Genomic DNA, 22940 nt, shown 5'->3' on the forward strand with positions numbered 1-22940 from the left:
ATGTGTCTTTAGGTTTATTCTGCCTTATTGATCTGCAAGAGATCCAAGTTTAACCTCTGACTTCTAACATTTTCTTGCAAGTATTTTGGAAATCATTTAACTCCAGTATTAAAAGGTTTTCTGTCAGGTATTGTTTCTCCTTGTCCCTCTCCAAGTAAGAGGGTTTTGTCTTTTTTTTTTTCTTTTTTTCCTCAAAAACTCCCAAAAAACCCCAAATAATAAAAAAACCCAGACAGCTTTACTTGTCACAATTGCCTTCCCAGGACCTCTTAGCATTTCCTCATCACAGTGAACTTTTTCTTACATATTTCCAGTGAACAATGATTTTACTCTTCAAAGGTCAGTCAGGAGCCTAATTAAAGCTTCTGAAATATTGTTTCTGACATGCAATCTCTTAACAAAGGCAGTAGTAAATGATTTCACAGGCAAAAAAGTCTTTTTTTTCTATAAAGACTGAACTACCAAAACACAGGGATGTATATTCTAGGACCAGCATATTCCTTAAACATCAGATCTTATTTTTCTTGCTAGCATTAGTACTACTTTTATGCACTCTATAGTACACTACAGTGTACTTAGATTTTTTCCCTTACACATGGGGATCTAGAGTCCATACTGGAGTTAATAAGGCAGAAGGAAGAATTCTCCAAAACTGTAGAAAAAGAGCTGAACTCTGCTTGTTGTATATAATCATAGAATGGTTTGGGTTGGAAGGAACCTTGAAACTTCCCCTGTTCCAACCCCCCTTAACCAGCTGATCTTTGGTATAATGTATCACACTTCATGAGGCAACTGGACAGAAAAAGTATGCTGAGTTTTTGTTATCACTGCCTGTCTTCTATTTGACAGCCTTTACAAGAGAAATGAAGGTTGGGCTTATGTTTTTTCCAGTATTTAGTAGTCTTTGGGTTGTTTTTTTGGGTTTTTTTGTTTGTTTGTTTTTTAATGCCTTACAAAATCCTCTATTTTTCACAAAGGCATTCAACTCCTTTTGCATTTAGCAAAGTATTTTCTGATTTTCAATACAGTGCCTCAGAGAGCATCAATCATAACTTTTGTTTTGAGGAAACAATTCTGCTCCTGTCAGATTAAAATCAAAACCCTGTTAAGACCAGCTGCAAAAAATACTTGCTGAAAACTGTCCTCTTCCCTTTTTACTTTGAGAGTTAACTGGCACCAAAGTTATTTTCAGGGACTTCCCAGTTTACTTTGTAATGCACTGGAAAACCAAAGAAGAGCAGAAGCACTAACCTATCTGAATTTATTACACCAAACTCTCCCAACCTGTTATTTTTCCACTCTCTTTTTATACCTCTGTTTTCAAATGAACTGCTGTTACAGCACACTCTTATTCTCCCTATCTACAACTTTTCATCCAGATGACTTTCTATGAAGATGGTGATTTGTGAAGATTAACAGTCTTGAATGTATCTTAGGCTGCAATTACAGGCTGTAATTTAAAGTGTTTTCTTAGCCAGGGACAGGTATTTGTAATACCTGTATCTACAGGATGATCAAAACTCTAGCCCTTCTTTAATACTTGCCTACTTTCCTTCAAAACTGTACAATGTTAAAATCACATCTCTGAATTTTAGTGAAGAGAGAAGTTCTTTATCTACAGGTGTTGTTCTTTTTTCTAATTGTAACTGTAGAAAGAATTGGAAGGTGTTGTTGGAAGCTATGAATTCTTTAACTGTGAAGAGCATCAGCTGAAATTCAGAAAAGCAAGTCTTCTTTTATTTGCTCTCTTGACACATGCAGTTTTTTGAATGCTTTTAATACCACCAGTTCTGGAAACTAATTATTCTGAATATTCAACTGTAACAATAAGAGCTTTGAAAACGGAAGAATATACAAGCTTTTTTTTTTCTGTTTTGTTAAATTGGGACAACACAGAACCTCAATGTTTATAAAAATATATTTAAGTTTTTGATCAGTCTGATCTGCTGCTTGAAGTAGGCAGAAGGGCATTTCTTAACGGCTCTCAATTATTATTCTAGATATTGCTACATGTCCATGAACAGCAGGGCAATCTTTCTTCAGATACTGTCCCTAGGCATAATACAGCTGTGCTTTAAGTGAACAGAAAAAGAAAGACAAAGCAAAATCCAATATTTAACAATTTCTACTGATACAAAATGGAAAAAAAATTACACAATTTAAGATGTGTCCTTGGAGATGAGTAAGAAAACTTCTCTCAGTTTTTTTTTAATATCTATTTGAGGAGAAGAAAAGTATGAACATGAGTACTGAAAACGTTTAATCACCTCCAAGACAAAAGCATCCTTTTTCCCATGTGAAAGGTCAAGCTCTGTAACTTCATCAGAGCTTTCTGACTGGGATCTTAATAGCCTGGAACGTTGTCTTGGCTCTGGAATGGGAGACCCTATGATTTCTTCAGGTAGTTCCTAAAAAGGATATAAGAATTAGCAGATGTTCTACATAGCTTAGAAATAATTTCAATCAGAAACAACTTGTTAACAGTTCTAAGAATCGGAACACTCTGAAAATAATTTCACTGTGAAATAAATCTAAATAAGTACAAACTGATCTAGAATCACAGAATCACAGAACAGAATATCCTGAGTTGGAAGGGACAGGTTACCAGCACAGGTTACTATTGTAAACTTCTTATTTAAATTATGCCTGTACTGATCTTGAAAAAATCTCAAAGATTGAGATAGTGTATGGAAGTTCCTAGCTGAGTAAAAAGTGCTAGGGATTTCATCCAAGCCAAGGTTGAGACCGAATTCTTTTTAACATAAAAAACCCACATAATATGACACAGATCTGTGAAACAGCCTGGCTCACTCCCAGAAGTTACAGATTTCTTCAGGATTCTTTTGGCTATGGGGCTGAAGAGATCTGAAAAATCCAGTAGCTTCCCAAAATACAGCTAAAAAGATCTATATCTCTATTAATAAAGAAACTTATGTTCAATGATTCAGTCGCTAAGCAGTCATGGATATACACTGTGTGTATGTTTGATTCAGATTGTTTTATTTTTAAGAATGAAAGATTTACTTACCGGAGGATTAATCTCATAAAGTTCCTTGTTTTTTGCTATCGTGTCATTTATTTTCTTTTGCATATGAGATATGTGCTGCTCATAGGTGCCATCATTTGGAGTCTTCCCAGCAATCTGAATACCACCAGGTGTTGGCAAAGCTGCTAGATAAACACCTGTTGCAGACTTTTAAAAAGTCATTAAGAAAAAAAGACAATTACATAAGCATGTACTGCTAACATTTGCAGATAAAGTTTTCCATAATGCTCGTGCTGTAACAGACAGCACTGTGACATGCACAGCACAGCCTCTTGCCACAATGAATGGATTTCTCTCTCCCATTCACTTATGAGGAAAAAAATCCCACTTATGAAAAAATCCCACAACTCTTTCGGTAAATTCTCTCCTTCTCATGGGATTTTTCCATAGTGGAGCACTTCACTTACCTAAAAATTCTGAAAAGACTAAAAATTAAAACCTCTGTCCCAGGATATTTTGCATAAGCAAGTGATGGTTTTGAGGATTTAAAACTTGACCCAAGCATTTATAGTGTCACTGAAATTGTGACAATCCTATTTCTATTTACAGAAAACAGATCACTGAAGACAAAAAGAACATGCAAGCTAGTCAGTATTACCCAAACACCCTCTGATGCAGGAAGAAGCAGCACATTTCACTATTCTAACCCAACATGACAGAATGGGGTTAGAAAAATACTGTTAATGAACAATTCTTGACTCTAAGACACTTCCAATCTATCACTTATTTCTTCAGTGCCACCACAGAAGAGGCAACAAACCTTCCTCTCATTGGCAACTAACCAGAAGATTTACTGAGACTAAACTGACCTTACTTGTCATGGAACTGTAATGCAATTTGAGAAACAGGGACCTCTTTCACAGGACCTTTAAAGAACACAATCATTTTTCTGAAATTTATGCCATTAAACCATTTAAAATCTCTTTTCCTCTCATCTTCTTTCTAGTATTCTTGTCCCCTAACAAGGTTTCAAGAGATTTGCATCTTCCTTCTCTGCTGATAAAAGACATTCTGCCCTGATTTGACAATAATTAGACATCTTCTTCCTTTCCATCAGTTCATTTATTCTTAAAATGACACTTTAATACCTCTAGTCACTCCGAATTCCACAACACTGCTATGTCTTCTTGAAAAAATACTGTAAGAAAGCCAAAGAATCCGGAGATTCAAACTGTACTTACTGCTAACCCCATTAGCATATTTTCCCCCACGGTGATCTGGATTCTCAGCCCAAACAGAGCATTCATTCCTCTCAGCTTCAGTTTATTCATCAGCTGTGTGTGCACTTCATATTCCATAAATGGCAGGAGGTTACTGATAGAGGTTGCATTTGCTTCAGCTTGAGCTTTCTTCTTCAGGCGGCATAACCTGGGAACACAGAGCAGCACGTGAGATCTGCAGGGATCAGCAGACACAGAGTCCTAATGGGATAGTGAAGATTCAAAGTCATCACAGGGTGTTTTGAGTTTTTTCCTCACTGTGTAACTGAATACAATCAGTTTCTTTTTACTGTATTTTAAAATCCAGTAAAATACTAAATTCTCATCGGGGAGATCAAGGCAGACTGAGGTACCGACTCTCAATAAGCAAGGTTTGATTTTTAGTAGGAACTGTATTATATTAAACTGTATTCTATATGCATTTAAAATGGGTAACATAAAAAGTAAACTTATCAAACAGAACAATACATAACCTTCAGCAGCATTCAAAAATATTCCTTATCAAAGCAGATTATCAAGCACAAAAATTACAAATAATGTATTTTTTGCAAATCACTGAATGATACCTCATTTCTTAAAATATGCTTAAGGGCTGTTATCAGACAGAAACAACACTCATCACACAGGGTTTCTGTCATAACAGTCTGACAGCATAGAATAAATATGCAACATTAAGACCTTATCTACAGATTCCTGATAAGCATCTACTGGATGTCTGGCTAAACAAATTAACACTCCTATTACATAGCAGCAACTGTTAAAAATTTGCCCTGATCATTACAAGGCAAATTCTGTAGACAAACACAGCTCTCCTGCTATTGCAAGTTGTCTGGTAGCTGTTAAACACCACCATTATACCTCCTCAAAAAAAATTATTTCAAGGGATAGTTCCTGCAGCCCTTTTCAATTAAGCCTCAGAACTGATGAGGTGTATTCTTTTGGATTGCTGCAAGTGTAAAATAAAATGCCAGTTCTTTACAAGAACTCCTTCAGACTGTGTCATCTGAAAACTTGTATTTTCAGCTCTGCTTTGAGTAAGACCCCAAATGTAAACATTCATTTCTCTTGCTGCAAACCTCAAACACTTCAGGTACAAGCATAGGAAATGACATCTACTGGTAGAACTTTTAAAATTCCTATTAATACAGTTATTGAAGACACACACTGGAATAAAGAAAAACAACCCCATCCAAGTGCCCTCACAGCTCAAGCATTAACCAGACTGAAAGTACTTACCTTGAAAGAATAAAAGAAAGAGTATAGCAATTCCATCTCTGGCTATATTATGTCACTCTTTGGGTTTAGTCCTACAGGCTGAAATTCAAAGCCCACACCAGGGATACTTTCAGAGAGAAATTTTGTTGGAAAGGAGCACATGCCAGCTGTCCATTTTAGTGATACAAATGAGCAATGCTTTCTTCCATGGACCTCATTTGCTACATGATCAGGAAAACATACTAACTCACCAAACTGTAACAAGCTCATCTCAAAATCTTTCTATAGCTTCAGTTTTTTGTTTTGTTGGGTTTTGGGGTTTTTTTTTTTGAGCAATGGGAATGTTTTAAGAAATGAATTCTCAAGAAAATGACACATCTGCAAGTGCTCCAGAGACATATTGGGGACCACCGTTTAACACAAAGTAAATCTCCAAAATGGTGCTGAACACAGAGTTTAAATCATAGAATGGCCTGGGTTGGAAAGGACCTTAAAGATCATCCAGTTCCAACCCCCCTGCTGTGGACAGGGACACCTTCCACTAGACCAGGTTGCTCAGAGCCCCATCCAACCTGGATTTGAACACTGTCAGGATTGGGGCATCCACAACTTCTCTGGGCAACCTGTTCCAGTGTCTCACCACCCTCACATTAAAGAATTTCTTTCTAATACCCAATCTAAAGCTACTCTCTGTCAGTTTGAAGCCATTCTCCCCTGTCTTGTCACTCCAGGCCCTTGTAAGTAGTCTCTCTCCATCTTTTTTGTAGGCTCCCTTCAGGTACTGGGAGGTCACCCCAAAGCCTTCTCTTCTCCAGGCTGAGCAATCCCAATTCTCTCAGCCTTTTTTCCCCTCTCTCTAATCAACTTGGCCTCCTCTAGACCAGCTCCAACAGGTTCATATCCTTCCTGTGCTGAGGCCCCCAGGGTCAGATGCAGCACTGCAGGTGGGGTCTCACCAGAGCAGAGGGGCAGAATCACTCAGAGCTTTGGCCAGTCATGTCTTGAAAACGCCCCAAAGATGGAGACTGCATAACCTCCAAGGCAATCTGCCCCACTCCCTGACTGTCCTCATGGGTAAGTGGCTTTTCATGCACTCTGAATCTCTCTTGCTTCAATTGGGCCTCACTCTCCCACTGTGCAGACCCTGGCTACACATGCTCTATAACCTCCTTCTAGATACAGGCAGGCTGTTATTAAGTGTCCCTAAATCCCTTCCCTCTCCAGACTGAACAAGTCCAGCACCTGCAGCTTCTCAGCATAGGACAGGTACTCCTTACTCCCTTGCTGGCCCTCCAAACTTGCTCTATCATTTCCTGGTGTCTGTCCTGCTCTCAGAGGAGGACAAAAACGAACAGGTACCATATTGGCTGGTTCCACTCACTGTGGTGTAACAGGCAAACTTGAAGAAAATGCAGTCCATCATCCCCTCCACATCATGAAGAGGTTCAACAGGACAGGTCCCACCACAGACTCTGTTACACTAGTCATGACCATCTAGGTAGGTTACAAAACATAAATTGCTACTCTCTCAGCCCAAACATCCAATCAGTTATTTATCCACGTGGTTGGCCACCCATACAGATTGTACATAGCTGGCCCTTCCTTCTTTTCCACTTTTTTCCCTTTTCCAAAGTCAAAGACCACAGCATAAAGCAGGACACAGCCAACAATTCCACAGAGATGATGTTCAGTTATGGACATCAGCATGGAATTAACACAACTGGCTGAAATAGTTCATTCAGGTGAACCTGCCTACAGCAAGGGAGTGGGAACTCAATGATCTTCAAGGTCCCCTTCCAACTCAAACAATTCTATGATTCTATGATGATTAAGTTTCCAGTGGAAGAGCTGTATCTAACCATTTTAGCAGTCCCAAACAGCAAGAGAAAGCATGAAAAAAGTTCACATCCAGGCAGAAAAAATGTAACAATCCTCACTGGCAATTAAAAACAAAAGCAGAATATTTAGCAAATGTTAATCAACATGGGTAGGTTCACAGATGTCCATCAACAGAGGTGACACAACATAGAGGGAGGAGTAGGCTGTCCTCTTCCTTCTCCTGTTCCCTAATACCTAGCAATTCTACATAAAAATATGAAGTTTGATGACATACTGGATTTTAGCAACAGGAATTATTTCAAGGATCTCCAAAACTTTACTAAGGAAACATTTTGATAAATACCTGGCTTGAATAAGACATCCCTTCCCAATAACTATTGCTTCTACTGGAAGATCAATTGTGGTGAAAAGGACATCAGGAACTTTTTGCTTCCTGCAGTTGTAACAGTAAGTGAGGTGAGCAGGGAATGGCATGTTCAATTCATCATATGGTATATGGCAAAATCCACAACCTGGTGGTGAAGCTTCTTCAATCCTAAAAATACATTATGGAGAACATACTTAAAACATCTGCATCTTTTTAACAATGATCAATAAGTGCATGTCTATAAACACTACAGGCACCTACTTAAATTATACACTGCAGCTCTACTCTGCTCCATTATACCAATGTGATAAGTATTACATTATATGAATTAGAAGAATACAATTAGGTTAATTGATACTAGCTAAAACACTATAAATAAAACTTGCATTGAAACTTGTTATGTAGAGACTGAGAAAAAGCACAATTTATATAAACCTAAAACATTACTGAGCTGCCTTTAGGCATAACTCCTAAATGTAGTCCATGGTACAACAGTTGGATGATGAATTTGCTGTACCAAACACAATGAAAAGTCTCTTTTACACTGACTGTGTCCAAAAACCTACACAAACTCAATGAGCAGAATATAAACAACAAACCAACCATCCTGAGAAGCAACACAATATATATTAACATTGTGAGAAGAAGAGTAAGATTATTTCCTAAGATAAGGTATTAGGTAAAACTTGTTATCCACTTAAAACACTTAGTCCCACTCCCACAAACAATACCCAGGAATGACCACCATAAAAATATGACCAAGGAAAGCACAGGCTAACTGCACCACTGCAGATTTATTCTGTTTCATATAAACAATTCTCAGTGATTTTGAAGAGGTGCTTAAGCAAATCTGATAGATTTGGAACGTTATTTATCATAAGACTTTGGCAAATATATTTTGTCTCAAGCATTAGCTTTGTCTGTTGTTTTACCTTTCTTTGGCATTTCTAGTCTATGCCAAGACTCTTAGTAGCACCAAAATACATATTTTGATAAAAGTGCAATTTCCTTTATATTATAAACATGACACTTCTTTCTCTCCATCATATAGTGACTACAAAGACAACTATTTTTGTTCTGGCTACAATTTTTAAAAGTCTATCTACGCTAGAAGATAACGAGCAAAAAAGTAAAAGAATAATAAATAATACTACATTGACTGGTTTATTATGGAAAAAGTAACGAGAATGCTAAAGTGTAATAAATAGCCTTGCTCACAGGCACAATAATCCCTTGAAATATTTAAACAGTATCCTGATGAACACATAATAAGTTACCAGTATGCGTTAGTTAATTTAATTATTTTTTCCCCAAAGTAATTGTTTGGCAATACCCATTCTTAAATTTTATTTGCAAAAGCAGAAACAAATGGAAACTTCATGTTTGTCCTTCAGTTTCACGATTTTGTTCACAAACTTCAAATAAAACATTTTGTAATAATCTGGCACCATCTTTGTCTCAAAAGGAAGCTATTTTATCTCCCATGCAGCTCTTAAATAGTATATATAGAGCATATATACACATATTACAGCTACAGCTGCTTTTGGCTTATGTATTCCATCAAACATCTGTCATTTTTATAGTGTGATATAAAGTTGAGAAAGATACCTGAAGAGTAGCAAAGAAAAAAAACTGAGTTATGATCTGTGTTAGTAGTCAAATGTGTTACCTTATTCAGACTGTTAGAAATAAAAACAGAATATCTAATTTGGTGCAGAGTTCCATTACTTCTGTGGTTGTTGTTGTTAGTGAAAAGCAGTAAAGTGGTTGGTCCCGCATCCTGCACTGTAACACTGTAACCTACCCTAATAGAGAAGAACTATCTTGGCTCTGAGGAAAAAAATCAACCTCTCCCTTCTCTGACCCTATGGAAAAGAAGCCAGGCTGCCATGACAACCTTTGTTCCAAACAGCCTTCCATGGTGCCATCCTGAAGGAACCTAGGGTTCAGTACAGCTGCTGTGCCAGACGCGGACAAAATACAGACCTCTTCACTATAAGAGAAAAGAATGACAACAAAGTGAATTCCTACTGCTCAGTGACGATTTCTTCTAGAACTATTAGATTAAAAGGCTGGTACAAAAGACTCCATGAATTTAATATTACTATTAATTTTGTACATTTGTGCAATTTTATCCATTCGATCTCACCAACTCTTCTGGCATTTAAACCATCATATAAATAAGAATGAGAAGAACTGAACTGAAAGACTAATGAGCTTTGACCTATGTTATAAATAACAGAACAGAACAGGAAGGCTAACCAAGTTTAAGTATGGTTTTCAGTTCTATGGTTAACAATGGTTCTATGGTTAGCAAACCAACAAAAGCAAAGAAACACTAAAAAAACCCAAAAAACCCAAAAACCAACCCAAAGTGTAATTGTTTACCAAAGTAAAATGGAAGCTGAGAGCCTCATCATCTTAGGAACATTCAATTTTCAAAATGAAATTACAACACAACACTGACAAAGGTGTTTCTTGGAGGATAAGAAGTAGCAAAAGAGTAAAAACTGTGTATGAACAACTAGAATAATGGCAAATATAGCATGTAAAGTAACTGATAATACTTATTATTTAGGAGTGTTAGAGCTCAAACTCAGATCTAAGAGTGTTAGATCACAGAGCTTTTAATATTTCTCAAACTGTTAAATAAGAAACAAACCTGTAATATTCAGTACTTAAAATACTATATTAAAGAAGAATATGGAGAAAAGTTTCCTCACATTTCCTAGAATTATACTTGTGCCTTTTTAATTTGTTGTTTCTCTTTCCAGAATAATTTTTCACACGTGTCTGGCAGACCAGTACTTACACACAGAGGCTTGTGCTTTAAGCATGGAATAAAGTTGAACTGGCAAGTAAGGATGGGAACTCTAATAAACTATTTCATCAATAACCAAATACTACCACACTAAATTCCTTAAGAAGAATGAAAGTGTGAAATAACCCAATAGCTGATTGCCTACCTACACTCTGTATATTCTTTCCCTGTAGCTTTTTACAATGAGATTGACAGCCAAAGGAATAAACTTCTCATTTTTTGCAAGTTCATCCCTCTGTGATGGAGTAATTCTGAGATAAATATGGTCTTTAATACACCAAGCAAGACAGGACATAACCAGACGAGACAACATAAGGAATACAAACCATGCCTTGTCTGTAAAGTTCTTTTCTTTTTCTACTCTAAATGCAATTGACTTTCAAAAATTGTTTTCAAGTTTTGTGAAAGATGAATATATTCAGCAGTTGTTTTTTTTCTACCTGCAGTGAAGCAATACATGTGAAGGAGCAACAAATGTGAAGCAATTCACGTGGATTTCAGACAGATGCTGTGCTCCCACTAAAACACTGTGTAACTGTATTTCTTTCTTCAACTTTTCAACTACAAAGTGAAGTGAAACTTCTTTTTCCAACTCCTCTCTTTTAAAAAAGCAAATCTTTAGTGTTTTTATCTTTAAAGTATTTAGGCAAAATCAGCTTGACAGAAAACAAATTCAGATGTCTGAATTTGCTTGTTCCTTTCATAAAGCAATTCAAAACAAATAATGAACCTGAGTATTTTTGTTTTATACTACCAGATACCCTTGCCCAGGTAGTTCTTCACAGATTACTTTCCAGAGCTAGAAAGAGACACTTTCCAGTGTCTCTAGGGGGCAGAGAGAAGGACAATTGGCTAGATAAACCCCAAATTATTTCTCCCAAATTCCAAGCCTCTCACAAAGTTTGTTATTAAGCCACTAAAATACATAAGATTGGAATTTTTCTTAGCCAAAAGAAACACAGTAAGACAATGGAATTTTGGAATTCAATCTCACAAAGACTGCTGCAGAGCTGCAGTTTAGTATGTTAAACACTACTGTAGGTCTGAAAGACAAAAATAATGACACACATTTTCCAGAAAGTAATACAGAATATTTACACCTGAAGTATTCTACATCTATCAGGCAGCATATTCTCCTTTAACTTACAAGTAAAAAATGCCTTAAATTTGAAGTTTGCCATTCAAGTACTGGTCTGCCAGTTGTTACCTAATAATGAAACTTCAATATATACACTTTTGAAGAGAGTCTTAATTATTTAAGCAGATTAGGTTTAGAAAACTTTGTAGATAAATTAACATTGTTATTACAAAAGTAAATATGTAGGCTTTATTAAAAAAAAAAGTAATATTTGTAAGGAAAAAAAATTAAGACCCAATAAAAACCCAAATCAAACGTTTTAAAAAAAGAAAAATCCAATACTGAAATCTCAAAGTCACTTAAACTCTCTGAAGTAGGTATACTGAACAGGTATAGTATAGTATTAAAGTAGGTATATTAGACAGTACCAACAACTGTGCAGAAAGAGTTAATTTTTAATCCACCGAAGATGCAATAACATTTTCTGTGGCATTTTGAAAATCAAATCATCATCATGATTTACCAAATGCTAGTTGATTCACTGTAGCCCACTACAGCATGACAACCCAATGCCTTGGCATGGGATTTTATTTCTTGTCTGATTTCTGCCCACCATGCATCTCGTGTCTCTGGTTCATCTGAAAGACAAAGTATAAATCAGTTCACTATTCTGCACGATGTCAACAGAAAGTTTCATGCAATTAATCTGAAAAGTCAGATTTTTCATATTCAAGTATTTTGTTGTACCTGGTCACTTTTTATTTCCTAGTTATCACACTTCAAGCAAACACTAATGGGACTTTTTCATTAATTTCCTTGTTTATCCCCCATGTGAACAGGTTCTGACAAGATGGATAACACCAAAATACTGTAGATACTGTTCCAATCTCTGCCTACTTGAAGACCGCACTTCCAACAACAGGTAACTTGCAATAAAGCATCACAGATACTCTGTCATACTGAAAAACTACTAACAGTAACAAAACAGTATTTGTAATAGTAAAGTAATATTTTATTTGGCTATACACTTCATGTCTTTGAAATACCTCAATAGTTTTTCCCATTTCAAGTAGTTCTCTCTCTATTAACGAGATTTTAAAATAATTTGTTAAGACTGCATCACTAATCAAACAGACAGTTCTGTGGCACTTCTAACTTCGAGAAGAAATAGGGATTTGAAACTAATGTATATTTACAACATTAAGTAGTAGAAGATATATGTTGACTATGCATTTGTTAGTGTTTTTTTTTCTTCAGTATCCTGGTAACTTCACCTTTCCCTGTCCCTGCCAACGGATTCTAATTACCTTTACTGTCCTGGAGGTTACATGTTAAATGCATCCTGTCTGCTTTTCTTGAGCACTACATTAAAAATATTTTTAAAGAGTGCTGCTAGAATAAGTTCATGCAATCCATTTACTTTAACTGCTCAGCAATTAGTTCCCAGAACTAAAGCTCTTGTATCACAAGTTTTTTTACATATGAAGTCAACAAATACTGACATTTACAATTACAGTTTATCAGCTGTTTCTTCTATCAAAATTGCTTACCTGTACCAATGAATTTAGTTGAAAACTATGTTAATTGGATACATAAGGGGAAAACCAGTAACAAACAACAGGCACTGAGTTGCTACCAAGGGTTCTGAGTAGAGAGATTCTTATACAATTTCCCTGAAGTCAACTGAACTTTGCACAGATACAAACTTCCAGTCATTGATATCTCCTTGCTGAATCATAATTTACAATATCAAGGTCAAAACCTGGGATTTATTTGGAACCAATTTTGTACTATCAGGAATATTTATCGTGTATGATAACCCCATATCATACACTAGGTTCTCTGACAACATGACAAACAAAAATGAGAGATGTAGATATACACATAACTTGGAATTTACTGAAACAAAAACATTGCACAGCAAGATGTACTCATTCATGAATTTGCCTCAATTTGCATTTAGAACTAGGCTTTCATCTTTCTAAAATAAACTAATGATCATTTTCTAATTAAAAGGAAGAGCACAGAGGTATGTATTTACATTCAACTACACATAACTTTAGATATCAATGTCGTGTAACTCACAGCATTGCACTGACTAACAGCAGCCTGGGTGCCCAGACTGAAGTTTATCCAACCTTTGCTTTAAGAAATGAATGCTGAACAGAAAAAAACCCTACAGTGAGTTCTTAGGAATGTTCTCTGCAATTGACAAAAATATACACATTAAGACACAAACCAAAGGGTTTCCATGAACTGATTTGTTTCATTATATCAGAGTTCACTTGAGCAGGTTTCAGTGCATTACTGGTAGAATCTCGAGATGCTGCACTTCACACTCTCAGTGTGAAATCACTGTTAAAACCCTTTCACTGACTGGGAATATCAAATGCTGGGGATGATACTCAGTAATCATGACTTAGATGGCTCAACCACCTGCTGGCAAGGGCTCACACTTCAGCTTCCAAAACTGAGAATCACACAGAAATAACCCATCACATCACAAGGTTGGAGCTCCCAAGCTCAGCTCTGAGAACCATTTGTGGTACCCCAAATAGGAAGCAAAATATCTTCTCTTTGGTGTGTGCATCTCTGGACAGAGGCTGTTCCTGCTGCCACCAGGTAGCAGCAGTGGGGTTGGTTGAATGGAGCAACTTTGGAAATGGATTGTAAGACAAAAGCTGCATCTGACAAAAAGCAGAGCTGTATGGAAGATATAAGACCACAAGTACATTCTGCAAATGTTATCTCTAACTCTGTTTGGTGGAATGGAGCAATTCCTCCTTCCCCCTCCAGTCATAGACTGAAATATTGCTTTGATAAGGAACATGTTTCTCTCTATAACATAAAAGTGTAAGAAAAGTGGTTCTCTGACCATGCAGAACAATTCTTGCTCAATGAGACTTGAGTACAGGCAGCTGGTTATAAACACTGACTCAACAGTCACACCAATTTTTGTACTTCACAGGAAAACACCTGCAAAGGAGAAGTAACCTTTTTCTAGACAAAAAACCCAAAGAAACAACCAATTTTCTAATTCATAACTTTTTATACCTTTAGGTACCATGTGGCAAAAACTGCTCCTACTTGTCACCAATGACCTTTCTATGACAAAGAGTGCAAGAAAATGTGAAGTCATGATGAGAGTGAGCAACAGGTGAAGTGACTGAGGATGAACAGAGAAAGTGCTGTGAAATAAAGATAAGATTGCAGACAAGAATATGACATATTGAAAAGGTGTGATGTAGTCACAGTGAGAACTGAAATGGAATGAAATGTTGAAAGGAAACAGGTATGCTTGAGGGGAACAGAAAAGGTAGAAATAGTGACGGGTCCCAAACCCTATGCAAACATTTAGCTTTCCTACACAAAAATTTATAGCTTAAATTATTAAGTTTAGGAACAAGTCACTAATTTTCTCACCTAACTTATCTACCAGAAAGCCTCATCATAATGGAAAACACATACTGTTGTGAAGTTGCTCAACACTACATCTTGTGAAAGCAACATTTAACCTTTTATTCTGAGAATCTCTTCAATATCAGTAGTACAAAACTATTAACTATAGTAATATAATGGAGCATTTTCAATCTTATTATAGATAAGAAGAATTTTCCAGCCATTGTGTTCAGTGTAAAAAGGATCAGGCTCAATATATTCAAAAAAATCCAGCAATTTATTATTGCACAAGATCAAATATTTCTCTAAGAGTCATGCATAAACAAGTGTTAGTAAAGAAGACTTGGACCTCTGCATATCACATTTAAGTAATTTTTTTCTTCCAGAAAGAGGCCAAAAATACAAATAATTGTGTTTATATATAAATACCGTACATTTGCAGTTTACATGAACTTACCTTTTCGTATTAAAACACAAAATTATTGTCTACAATCAAAACCAAACACCATGACATTGCAATCATAAGTTGATACAAAACACTGAATGCAGTGCAATGTGTAGCATTCATATTCTTCTGACAAATATTTTCACAAGCAGCCTTTTTTGACACATGAGCCACACAATTTCACATGGGGATGCTGTTGTAGCATTTACAAGTTTAGTAAAGCTAAGGATTTACATAAACAATTAGAGGAGTTAGGGAAGCAGGATGGCATGTGTCCAGTACACTCTGTAAGAGTGCCTGTTGTTTTTTTTGCTAAGCAAAAAGCTTAAAGAACTAAGGGTTTGCAAAGCAGATTCAGCAGACAGTAGCCAGAAACGGTGGGTATTTTGGCGCATGCTTGGATCAGGTGACAGTACAGACTGAAAACTATGGCAGCTCACTGAAATGGTTACAGAAAGTAATGGCCCTGGATTCTAGGTGGAAGCAAAAAGGCAAGCATACAGAGCACTCAATCACAAGCTTGTCTAGCAAATCTACCAAGTAGTTTATGGCAAGGTTTATCTACAACTCGAAGCAGAAAAGTTTGCAAGAAGTTACACTGCTATTATGCGCCTTTTGTTGGAAACCAAAGACTGAATATTCAACCTACTAACGTTTTATTAACGTTTCAAAATTGGCATGATATTTATAACCCAGTGGAAGCAAAGCACACTGTTTCCAGAGTTGAGGACTTGAGAAACAATGTTGTTAACAGTACCACGTTCTATAAAAATCGTGCCAACTCAAACCTCCTCCACTAAACTTCCCAAGCTCATTTTATGCAGCAGCTTTAGGAGACACAAACAGCACTGTATTTAGCTTGTGCCCTAAATGCTACTTGAGTCAGCCCTATCCACCATCAAGTCACTTATCTCCTCCAAAACATGAGGTTGACTCCCATGAGCTGTACTGTCGACAGGACAATATCCTGTCCAAATCTTTCACCTGGAGATAATCCTAGACACTACCAATACTTTCTGATTCATAAGAAGCAACACCTTTCCCAAGTTATTTGCTAGAGGTTCACTGGTACAGGGTCTTTCAAGATTTAGCTAGAATCTGCATTAAGCTAGGTGCATATATGGCTTTAAAAACTGAATAAAAATTAGGAATGGACTCTTGATTACACAGTTCATCCTCAAGAGTTCCTGCATTAAAGCTGAATCCCTAGACATCCTGAGGCAATTACTCTGAAGTAGGAACTGTATGATTCATTTCAACCTATTATACATTGTATCATTTGGTAAATATTTGCATTTATAATGTAACATTCTGAAACAAGGAGGACAATCATACTATGAAAGTTTTCACAGTCTATAAATGACTCATTGTTCTGTTGTCTCAAAAATGGTAATGGAGACACAAATAATATTACTTCAAATTCAATCTTTGAGTCACTATACAAAGCCATTATCCACACCTGCCATATCCACTCATTTTTGTATCTTCTCAAATCAAACCTACTAATCAGCTCATACATAAAGAAGTGGGGAATTGTTGGTTTGGTTTGGCTGGTTTGTCACCCTTGTTAGGTTTACAAGCACCTTTCCCTGGAACTTGAAGTTCTCTTTAATCCTTTCTGGTCATCCCATAAACACTGACACTATCAACTTTCTAAAATATTTAACGATTGAACAAGTGGATAAAGTTTAAACACAAAGTTTAAACTGCAAAATTTAAACACAAAACTCGGGTAGCAAATAACTAAAACTACAACATGTTACTCCCTATAATCTTTAAGATGCAAAAATGAAAACTGAGCTTATGATACGGAAAGCAAAGGAAGTAGATTACTGGGATATATCAAATGAAAACTAAACCAGCAGCCAACACCACCAAAGAGAACAAGTACACTTTCTCCTACGAAGCTTAAACTACAAATAAAACATCCAGCCTGCAGAACAATATTGTGCTTTTCTGCCAGATGAAGTCAGAGAGCATGGATCTCACTTCTCAGGCCCAAACTGCTTAATAAACAAATAAAAAGTAAGTTTAAGTTTGTTCACTTTCTTTCAATTGAAGAAATTATTCAATCAATCAGGAAACAATTTTAAAGAATATTAATGATTAAAACTGTACCCAGATTTTGTTTGTTTACAGAGGTTCGAGGTATTTTAGCTGCTTGATTAAACACAAACCCATTCATTTGCAGAGCAGTTTCTTTTGGGTCAGTCAGGTCAAATCACTACATGACCACCAGAAGACTCCAAGAGTACATGGCAGAAACCATACAGGAAATTCCATTCATCATTTCTTTTAGTTAGTGGCAGCTCACTACTGAGGAGTGTTAGCTTTAATTGCAAGATATACCCCAAGAGAAGCAGTGAGGTGTTCCTCTTAGAACATTCCCATCAAAACGCCTGAATTTTTTTCTTATCTTCTGAATTCCATGAAAACACCTACATCACTGCTAGGAGGGTGGGGAGTACTCTGGATTTTCTTACAAAAGAAAAAAATAAAAAGATACTGTATGAAACAGAATTAACAGAATCTCAATAGCTTCTGTATCTCTTATATGGGTAAATGTATGTAACTCAGAAACATATGGAATTATATTTCCATTAGGGAGTTTTAACACGGATCAGGACATGTTTTTACCTATCTCGCTCCTAAACAGGAATTATAAAAATCCTACTTCAAGATTTGGCTTTTGAAATTCTATCTTAAATTGCAACCAGCTAAATCTCTCAGCCATATCCTGAATAACTTTACATTCTCAACATCATCATGCTCCCTTAGAATTATAAAAGCTCAAACTACTGTCCAGAACTAACAAAATGTTAAATATAGGAAATAAATTTGCCTCTGGAAAACCGGTTCCAGGCCTAAATATGTACTTTTGTCAGTCCAACTTACAGTTATCATTTTGATCAGCCATTCCTCCTAGAATGGTGAAGTCCTCGCTAAGTAATAAAGTAACTACTTATTCTATTTTGTGTCTCTGTTCCTTTGTCATCTTGGTACAATAAATGCAACCTATTTTAAAACATGAGCAATCTTCAAAGGACAGCTTCAAATTGCCACAGCAAAGTGCCTATTACCCAAAGCTGGGCACACTACACTGTAATAAGACAGGTCTTTCTAAAACACATTTAATCTATTTTATAACTGCAGAAATGGGATGGTCTTATTTGGCACAAAATGATACTGCCTCTGAATTTCCTATTCCTTGTTAATACAGTATCTCTGTATTCATTATTTCTATACACTCACAACTATTTATTTTAAGACAAACTAGTCAGAAAGACCTCTTTGAACTTCTGAATCCAAGAAGTGCTTTTTGGAGCAAGTTCAGGACCTCAATAAGACCAAAACCTCACAACTTATAAAAACCAGTCAATATATTAGTGCAAAAGACAAATTGCACTGTCTAACAAAATCTAAAGTACAAACTGAACCAGGAAACAAAAACCAAGCCACGACTATGGTATTTCTTTTTAAGAATCATGACATATTGAGGAACTTCAGTCTGTGCACTTAGAAAGAAAATCTCTTGTGCCTCATTCAGCTCAGATCATGATCTCATCCACTAACCCTTATCACAGTTACTTCTATAATCCTATTACAGTCAGCTAGAACTTGTGTTATCTGTCTATATATTTTCCTACAATACTGTCTGTAGGCATTTTACAAGGACAAATTTACCTGTAATTATGTAGCAGTTGGGAAGGTGCCCTTTCAACCAGAATCATCCTAGTTTTCTTCTAAGAATAATATATTTTGAGTGAGGAAAGTAGTTCTACAACTGTATGTTTGCAACCACATGATGAAACATCACAAGACTGGAAAAAACTCATTGCAATCCATGAAGGAAATGGTATCAAGATAATAGTTTTAATCAAGACCCATATTTTGAAATTAGGAAGAGTTATGTGCAAGAATAACAATTTTCTGCAAGACCAAGATTCCCTCTCTTATTACTATCAATTCAAAGACAAACTGTAGTTGTGCAATAAGCAAGAGCTTTTTTTGAGTATTTGTGTAAGGAACAGTCTGGGTTGGCTTTCACACCATTAGCCAGATTTCAGAGAGAGTTTTAAATCAATATGAACAGATTAAATAATATTACTTATACTTAGGTAAAGAATTCTGAACAAAGATTTTAAATGCCAAGTTTATTAATTTATAAATTTCTAACAGAACATGTGAATATTATTCTATGCTCACTGACAGTGATCACTCTTTGTTCAGTTATATAAATATCTACCAAAAAAAATTAATGCACAGTTCCAAAGAAAATTATTTCACTAACATACAAGGGTGTATCTGCTTTAAGAAATAATATTCAAACACCATACATATTAACCATAAAAATTACTTAGAAATATTCACTCCTCTGGAAAGGCTGCAGAAAACTAGATTAAATTATTACTGAAAAACCCCTCACTCTGCTCAGAAAAAGCCTCTGACAAGTGCTTTAACTTCTCGTTATCATATCAACACACACTGATGGACAAAAAGTCAACCTGGAAATTCTCCAAGAAAAGGCAAGAGGTCAAGCTTAAAATGCTGGGGTTTTCCTACTGGTTCTGAAGGATACCCACATCAGACACTAACATCAACATTCTGACATTTTCCACTGTGTTCTTACAGATCGGCCACATTTACACCCCAGACAGAAGCACAAAATGTAATCTGTGCATTCACTGATGTTTGTGTTTCTGGGAAAGGAAAACATTCAGTTCCAGAACCAAAGCGTATCCAAGCTTTCCTCTTGCATTTCCTCACACACAAAACAAGCTCCGGAGACTTTCACACTCCAGGAGCGAGACTGGATATCATGCAAGGAGCTCAGGAGCTGCTTAGGAATTTTCTTAACAATCTTTTATCCTTCCATGTTTCTGACTACTGGAGCTGAAGAACTACTGGAGTAGTTTCCTAGATGAGTTTAAAATTTAACTGTGTGAGAATACTGTGTATGTTGGTGCTATCAAACAGTCATATGGAAAAGCAGCCTCTATTCAACAAGCTCTTGCACTGCCTAAGGAACCTTTCTGCTCTGTATTTAACCTCAGAGCAAACTTTTTAACAAAGATCCAGTCTTCAGGACCCAGGATTCCTTCAACAGTTTTGTATTTATAGTATATCCTTAACATTCTTTTTGATAGACAGCACCAGTGTGTATCTTCCACTGTATTATGTGCCCTTTTTGTATTTTACAAACTTTTAGCCAATTCTGTCATCAAACTATATGCAATTCCCAGATGTTAAAGTAGTTTCTTTTCCATTAATGAAATAGTCAGTTTTTACTTCCATGTCTGATTTTCAAGCACCTTCAAATCTCTGACTTTTCAGATGTTCCTGTTGTATCTTACACAAAATTAAACCAATCTCCTTGTCATTTGCAAAAAAAAAAAAAAGAAATATCCTTCTATGCTACACAGGTAGCTGAAATGACACCTGAACATTTTCAGAAAGGAAAATAATTTTAGCCCACTTATGGTTGTGATTACATTCTTGCTTACATGTAAAGATGTAGCACTGTTTTCCCTAAGCTGTATAAATCCCTACTCTCCTTTAGGCCAAGAATTAGCCAATAATAACAGAGTTAGCAATAAAGCTCTAGAAGGTGGAGATGAATAGAAATGTTCTCCTCTGGTTTCTCAGTGACATATCTGCACAGGATATTCATTATTCCAGTCTAGGACAGAGCAAACTTGTATGCAATCTGCAATTTTATTATCACATATCAGTGACTGATTTACTCTCTTCCTCCTTTCTTCTCTGTCCTGCAGCACATCGAGCACTGCAACAGAAACAGAATTCCAGGAATATGGGTGTAACCTGCTCAGTCCCTAATCAGTAGGATTAATCAGCTCTTACTACAGACCTACTGACACAGGTCAGGCAACAGAAACACTGTTCTCAGTGTCTCAGACAGTTCTCAGCAAGGTATTAACTTTGCAATGACTGTTTGGTTTAGACCTCTCTACTCCAATATTTTTAGGTAACAAGCACCTCTGGGTAAAAAATGCATGAATATATACATATATATATATGCCTTCTTTTTCCTGCAATTTCTAAAAAAAAAATCAGACTACAGTTTTGGATATTCTGTCAAGAAACAATTCACAACTTTCACTTTGCTTCCCAGGCTTACATTATGGATCACTTTCTACCCCAGCTCAAGGCATGTTTTGTGTCTGTACATAACTAAATTACTCCATTATTCTAATATAATTCTTCTATGGTAACATTCTGCTAAACATGGTCTGGAAGAAGCAATAATTAATTCAAACTTTTCAAGGTAGCATACAAGACGAAAAATTTTGACCCATTTTTAACACCTTGGATCAGACTATGCTACACCAGTAATAGATCTGAGAATTTTATAATATTCTTTTCATACTGAAATTTAATTTTCATACTGAAAGTTAATTATTAAAGATTATCACTTTAGAACAAGCAAAGAAAACCAACAAAACCAGAAAAGCTCATAATTATAATATCACAGAATGCTCTTTGTAGCAAGGGACAGGTACAAAATGAGCCAACAGTTTTAGGCTCTACCTATTATTGAACTACTTGTAACATGGAAAATTTATAGAAGATAACTTAAGCTGAACTTTAGAGCATGACCCAGAGCTGCATTACAACACTGAAGCACCAAGAAGGAAAGTTTGTTTCCATGGGAAACAAACCCTCAAGAGGTCAGCTTTGTACTTTTTTACTGTGCCAGCTTTAAAAAACATCAAAGTTTGGCAAGGTCTGCTGCCTTGGATGTTATGTGTAGAAAAGTTATGCCTGCCTGTCTTCCAAAGCATGTCACCTTTCCAGAGGAAGAGGGTGAAGGGGAAAAGTCTTTATTTCTCCCCCTAACACGCCAGGTTTCCTATAAACTGCATCAGCAACCCATCTATTCTTTCTGTAGCTGTTTGAAGAAGTTATATATTTTGATCCCTAAAATTGCATAAAAAATAGAATATAGGGGTTTTTTCCAAGTTAGGTATTAGAGTGATTTAAAAGTTCAAATAATTATGCTGTAATTCCTGCAAGCTGATTGCATTTTACAATACAAGATTTATGAACCAACAAATCCTGGACTACATGGTACCCTTCTCTTTAAACAGATAGTTCTCTCTTTTTCATTCTTTTGGGCAATTTTTACATCTATTATTTAGAACAAACATATGAATCAATATCCTGAAATAACAGAAGTACAGCCACTGTTAAAGAACGTGTAAGCTCATGCAAAACAAAACAAAACTAACCCACAGACTCCCCCAAATCAAACCAATAAACAAAAAAAAACCCCATTAAATAAAAAAAAACCAAACCCAACCAAACAAAAAACTAAACCAGAGCAAAAAAAAAAAAAAAAACTCCACACCTGACATGATCCCAACTGTATAAGTAAGAATCCATTCTCTTTCCCTAAATTACTTCCTTCATGGATGCTGAGCTGAAAGCTAGTACAGAATAAATATCTGAACATTCAGCTTTCCAGATCGATATTAAATTATTCTTAGCA

General features: G+C 36.1%; 1 protein-coding gene across 11 annotated transcripts in view; it reads right to left on the reverse strand.

Moving 5' to 3' along the window:
* Window positions 1-22940, reverse strand: part of C2CD5 (C2 calcium dependent domain containing 5) — a 66446-nt gene that overhangs the window by 14910 nt on the left and 28596 nt on the right. For 7 of the 11 annotated variants that reach the window (XM_051784910.1, XM_051784905.1, XM_051784912.1 and 4 more), the window contains 6 exons: window positions 12110-12224; window positions 9585-9680; window positions 7664-7855; window positions 4228-4414; window positions 3029-3193; window positions 2268-2408 (listed from right to left, as the gene is read on the reverse strand). In XM_051784910.1, the coding sequence (XP_051640870.1) occupies window positions 2268-2408; window positions 3029-3193; window positions 4228-4414; window positions 7664-7855; window positions 9585-9680; window positions 12110-12224 (896 nt within the window). Of the gene's footprint in view, window positions 1-2267; window positions 2409-3028; window positions 3194-4227; window positions 4415-7663; window positions 7856-9491; window positions 9681-12109; window positions 12225-22940 lie in introns of all 11 variants that reach the window. The other 4 variants (XM_051784909.1, XM_051784903.1, XM_051784904.1 and 1 more) reach the window with 1 other exon arrangement.

The sequence above is a fragment of the Manacus candei genome, unplaced genomic scaffold (genome assembly GCF_025592945.1).
Source record: "Manacus candei isolate 608988 ecotype Guabito, Panama unplaced genomic scaffold, ASM2559294v1 h1tg000018l, whole genome shotgun sequence".
NCBI lineage: Eukaryota > Metazoa > Chordata > Aves > Passeriformes > Pipridae > Manacus > Manacus candei.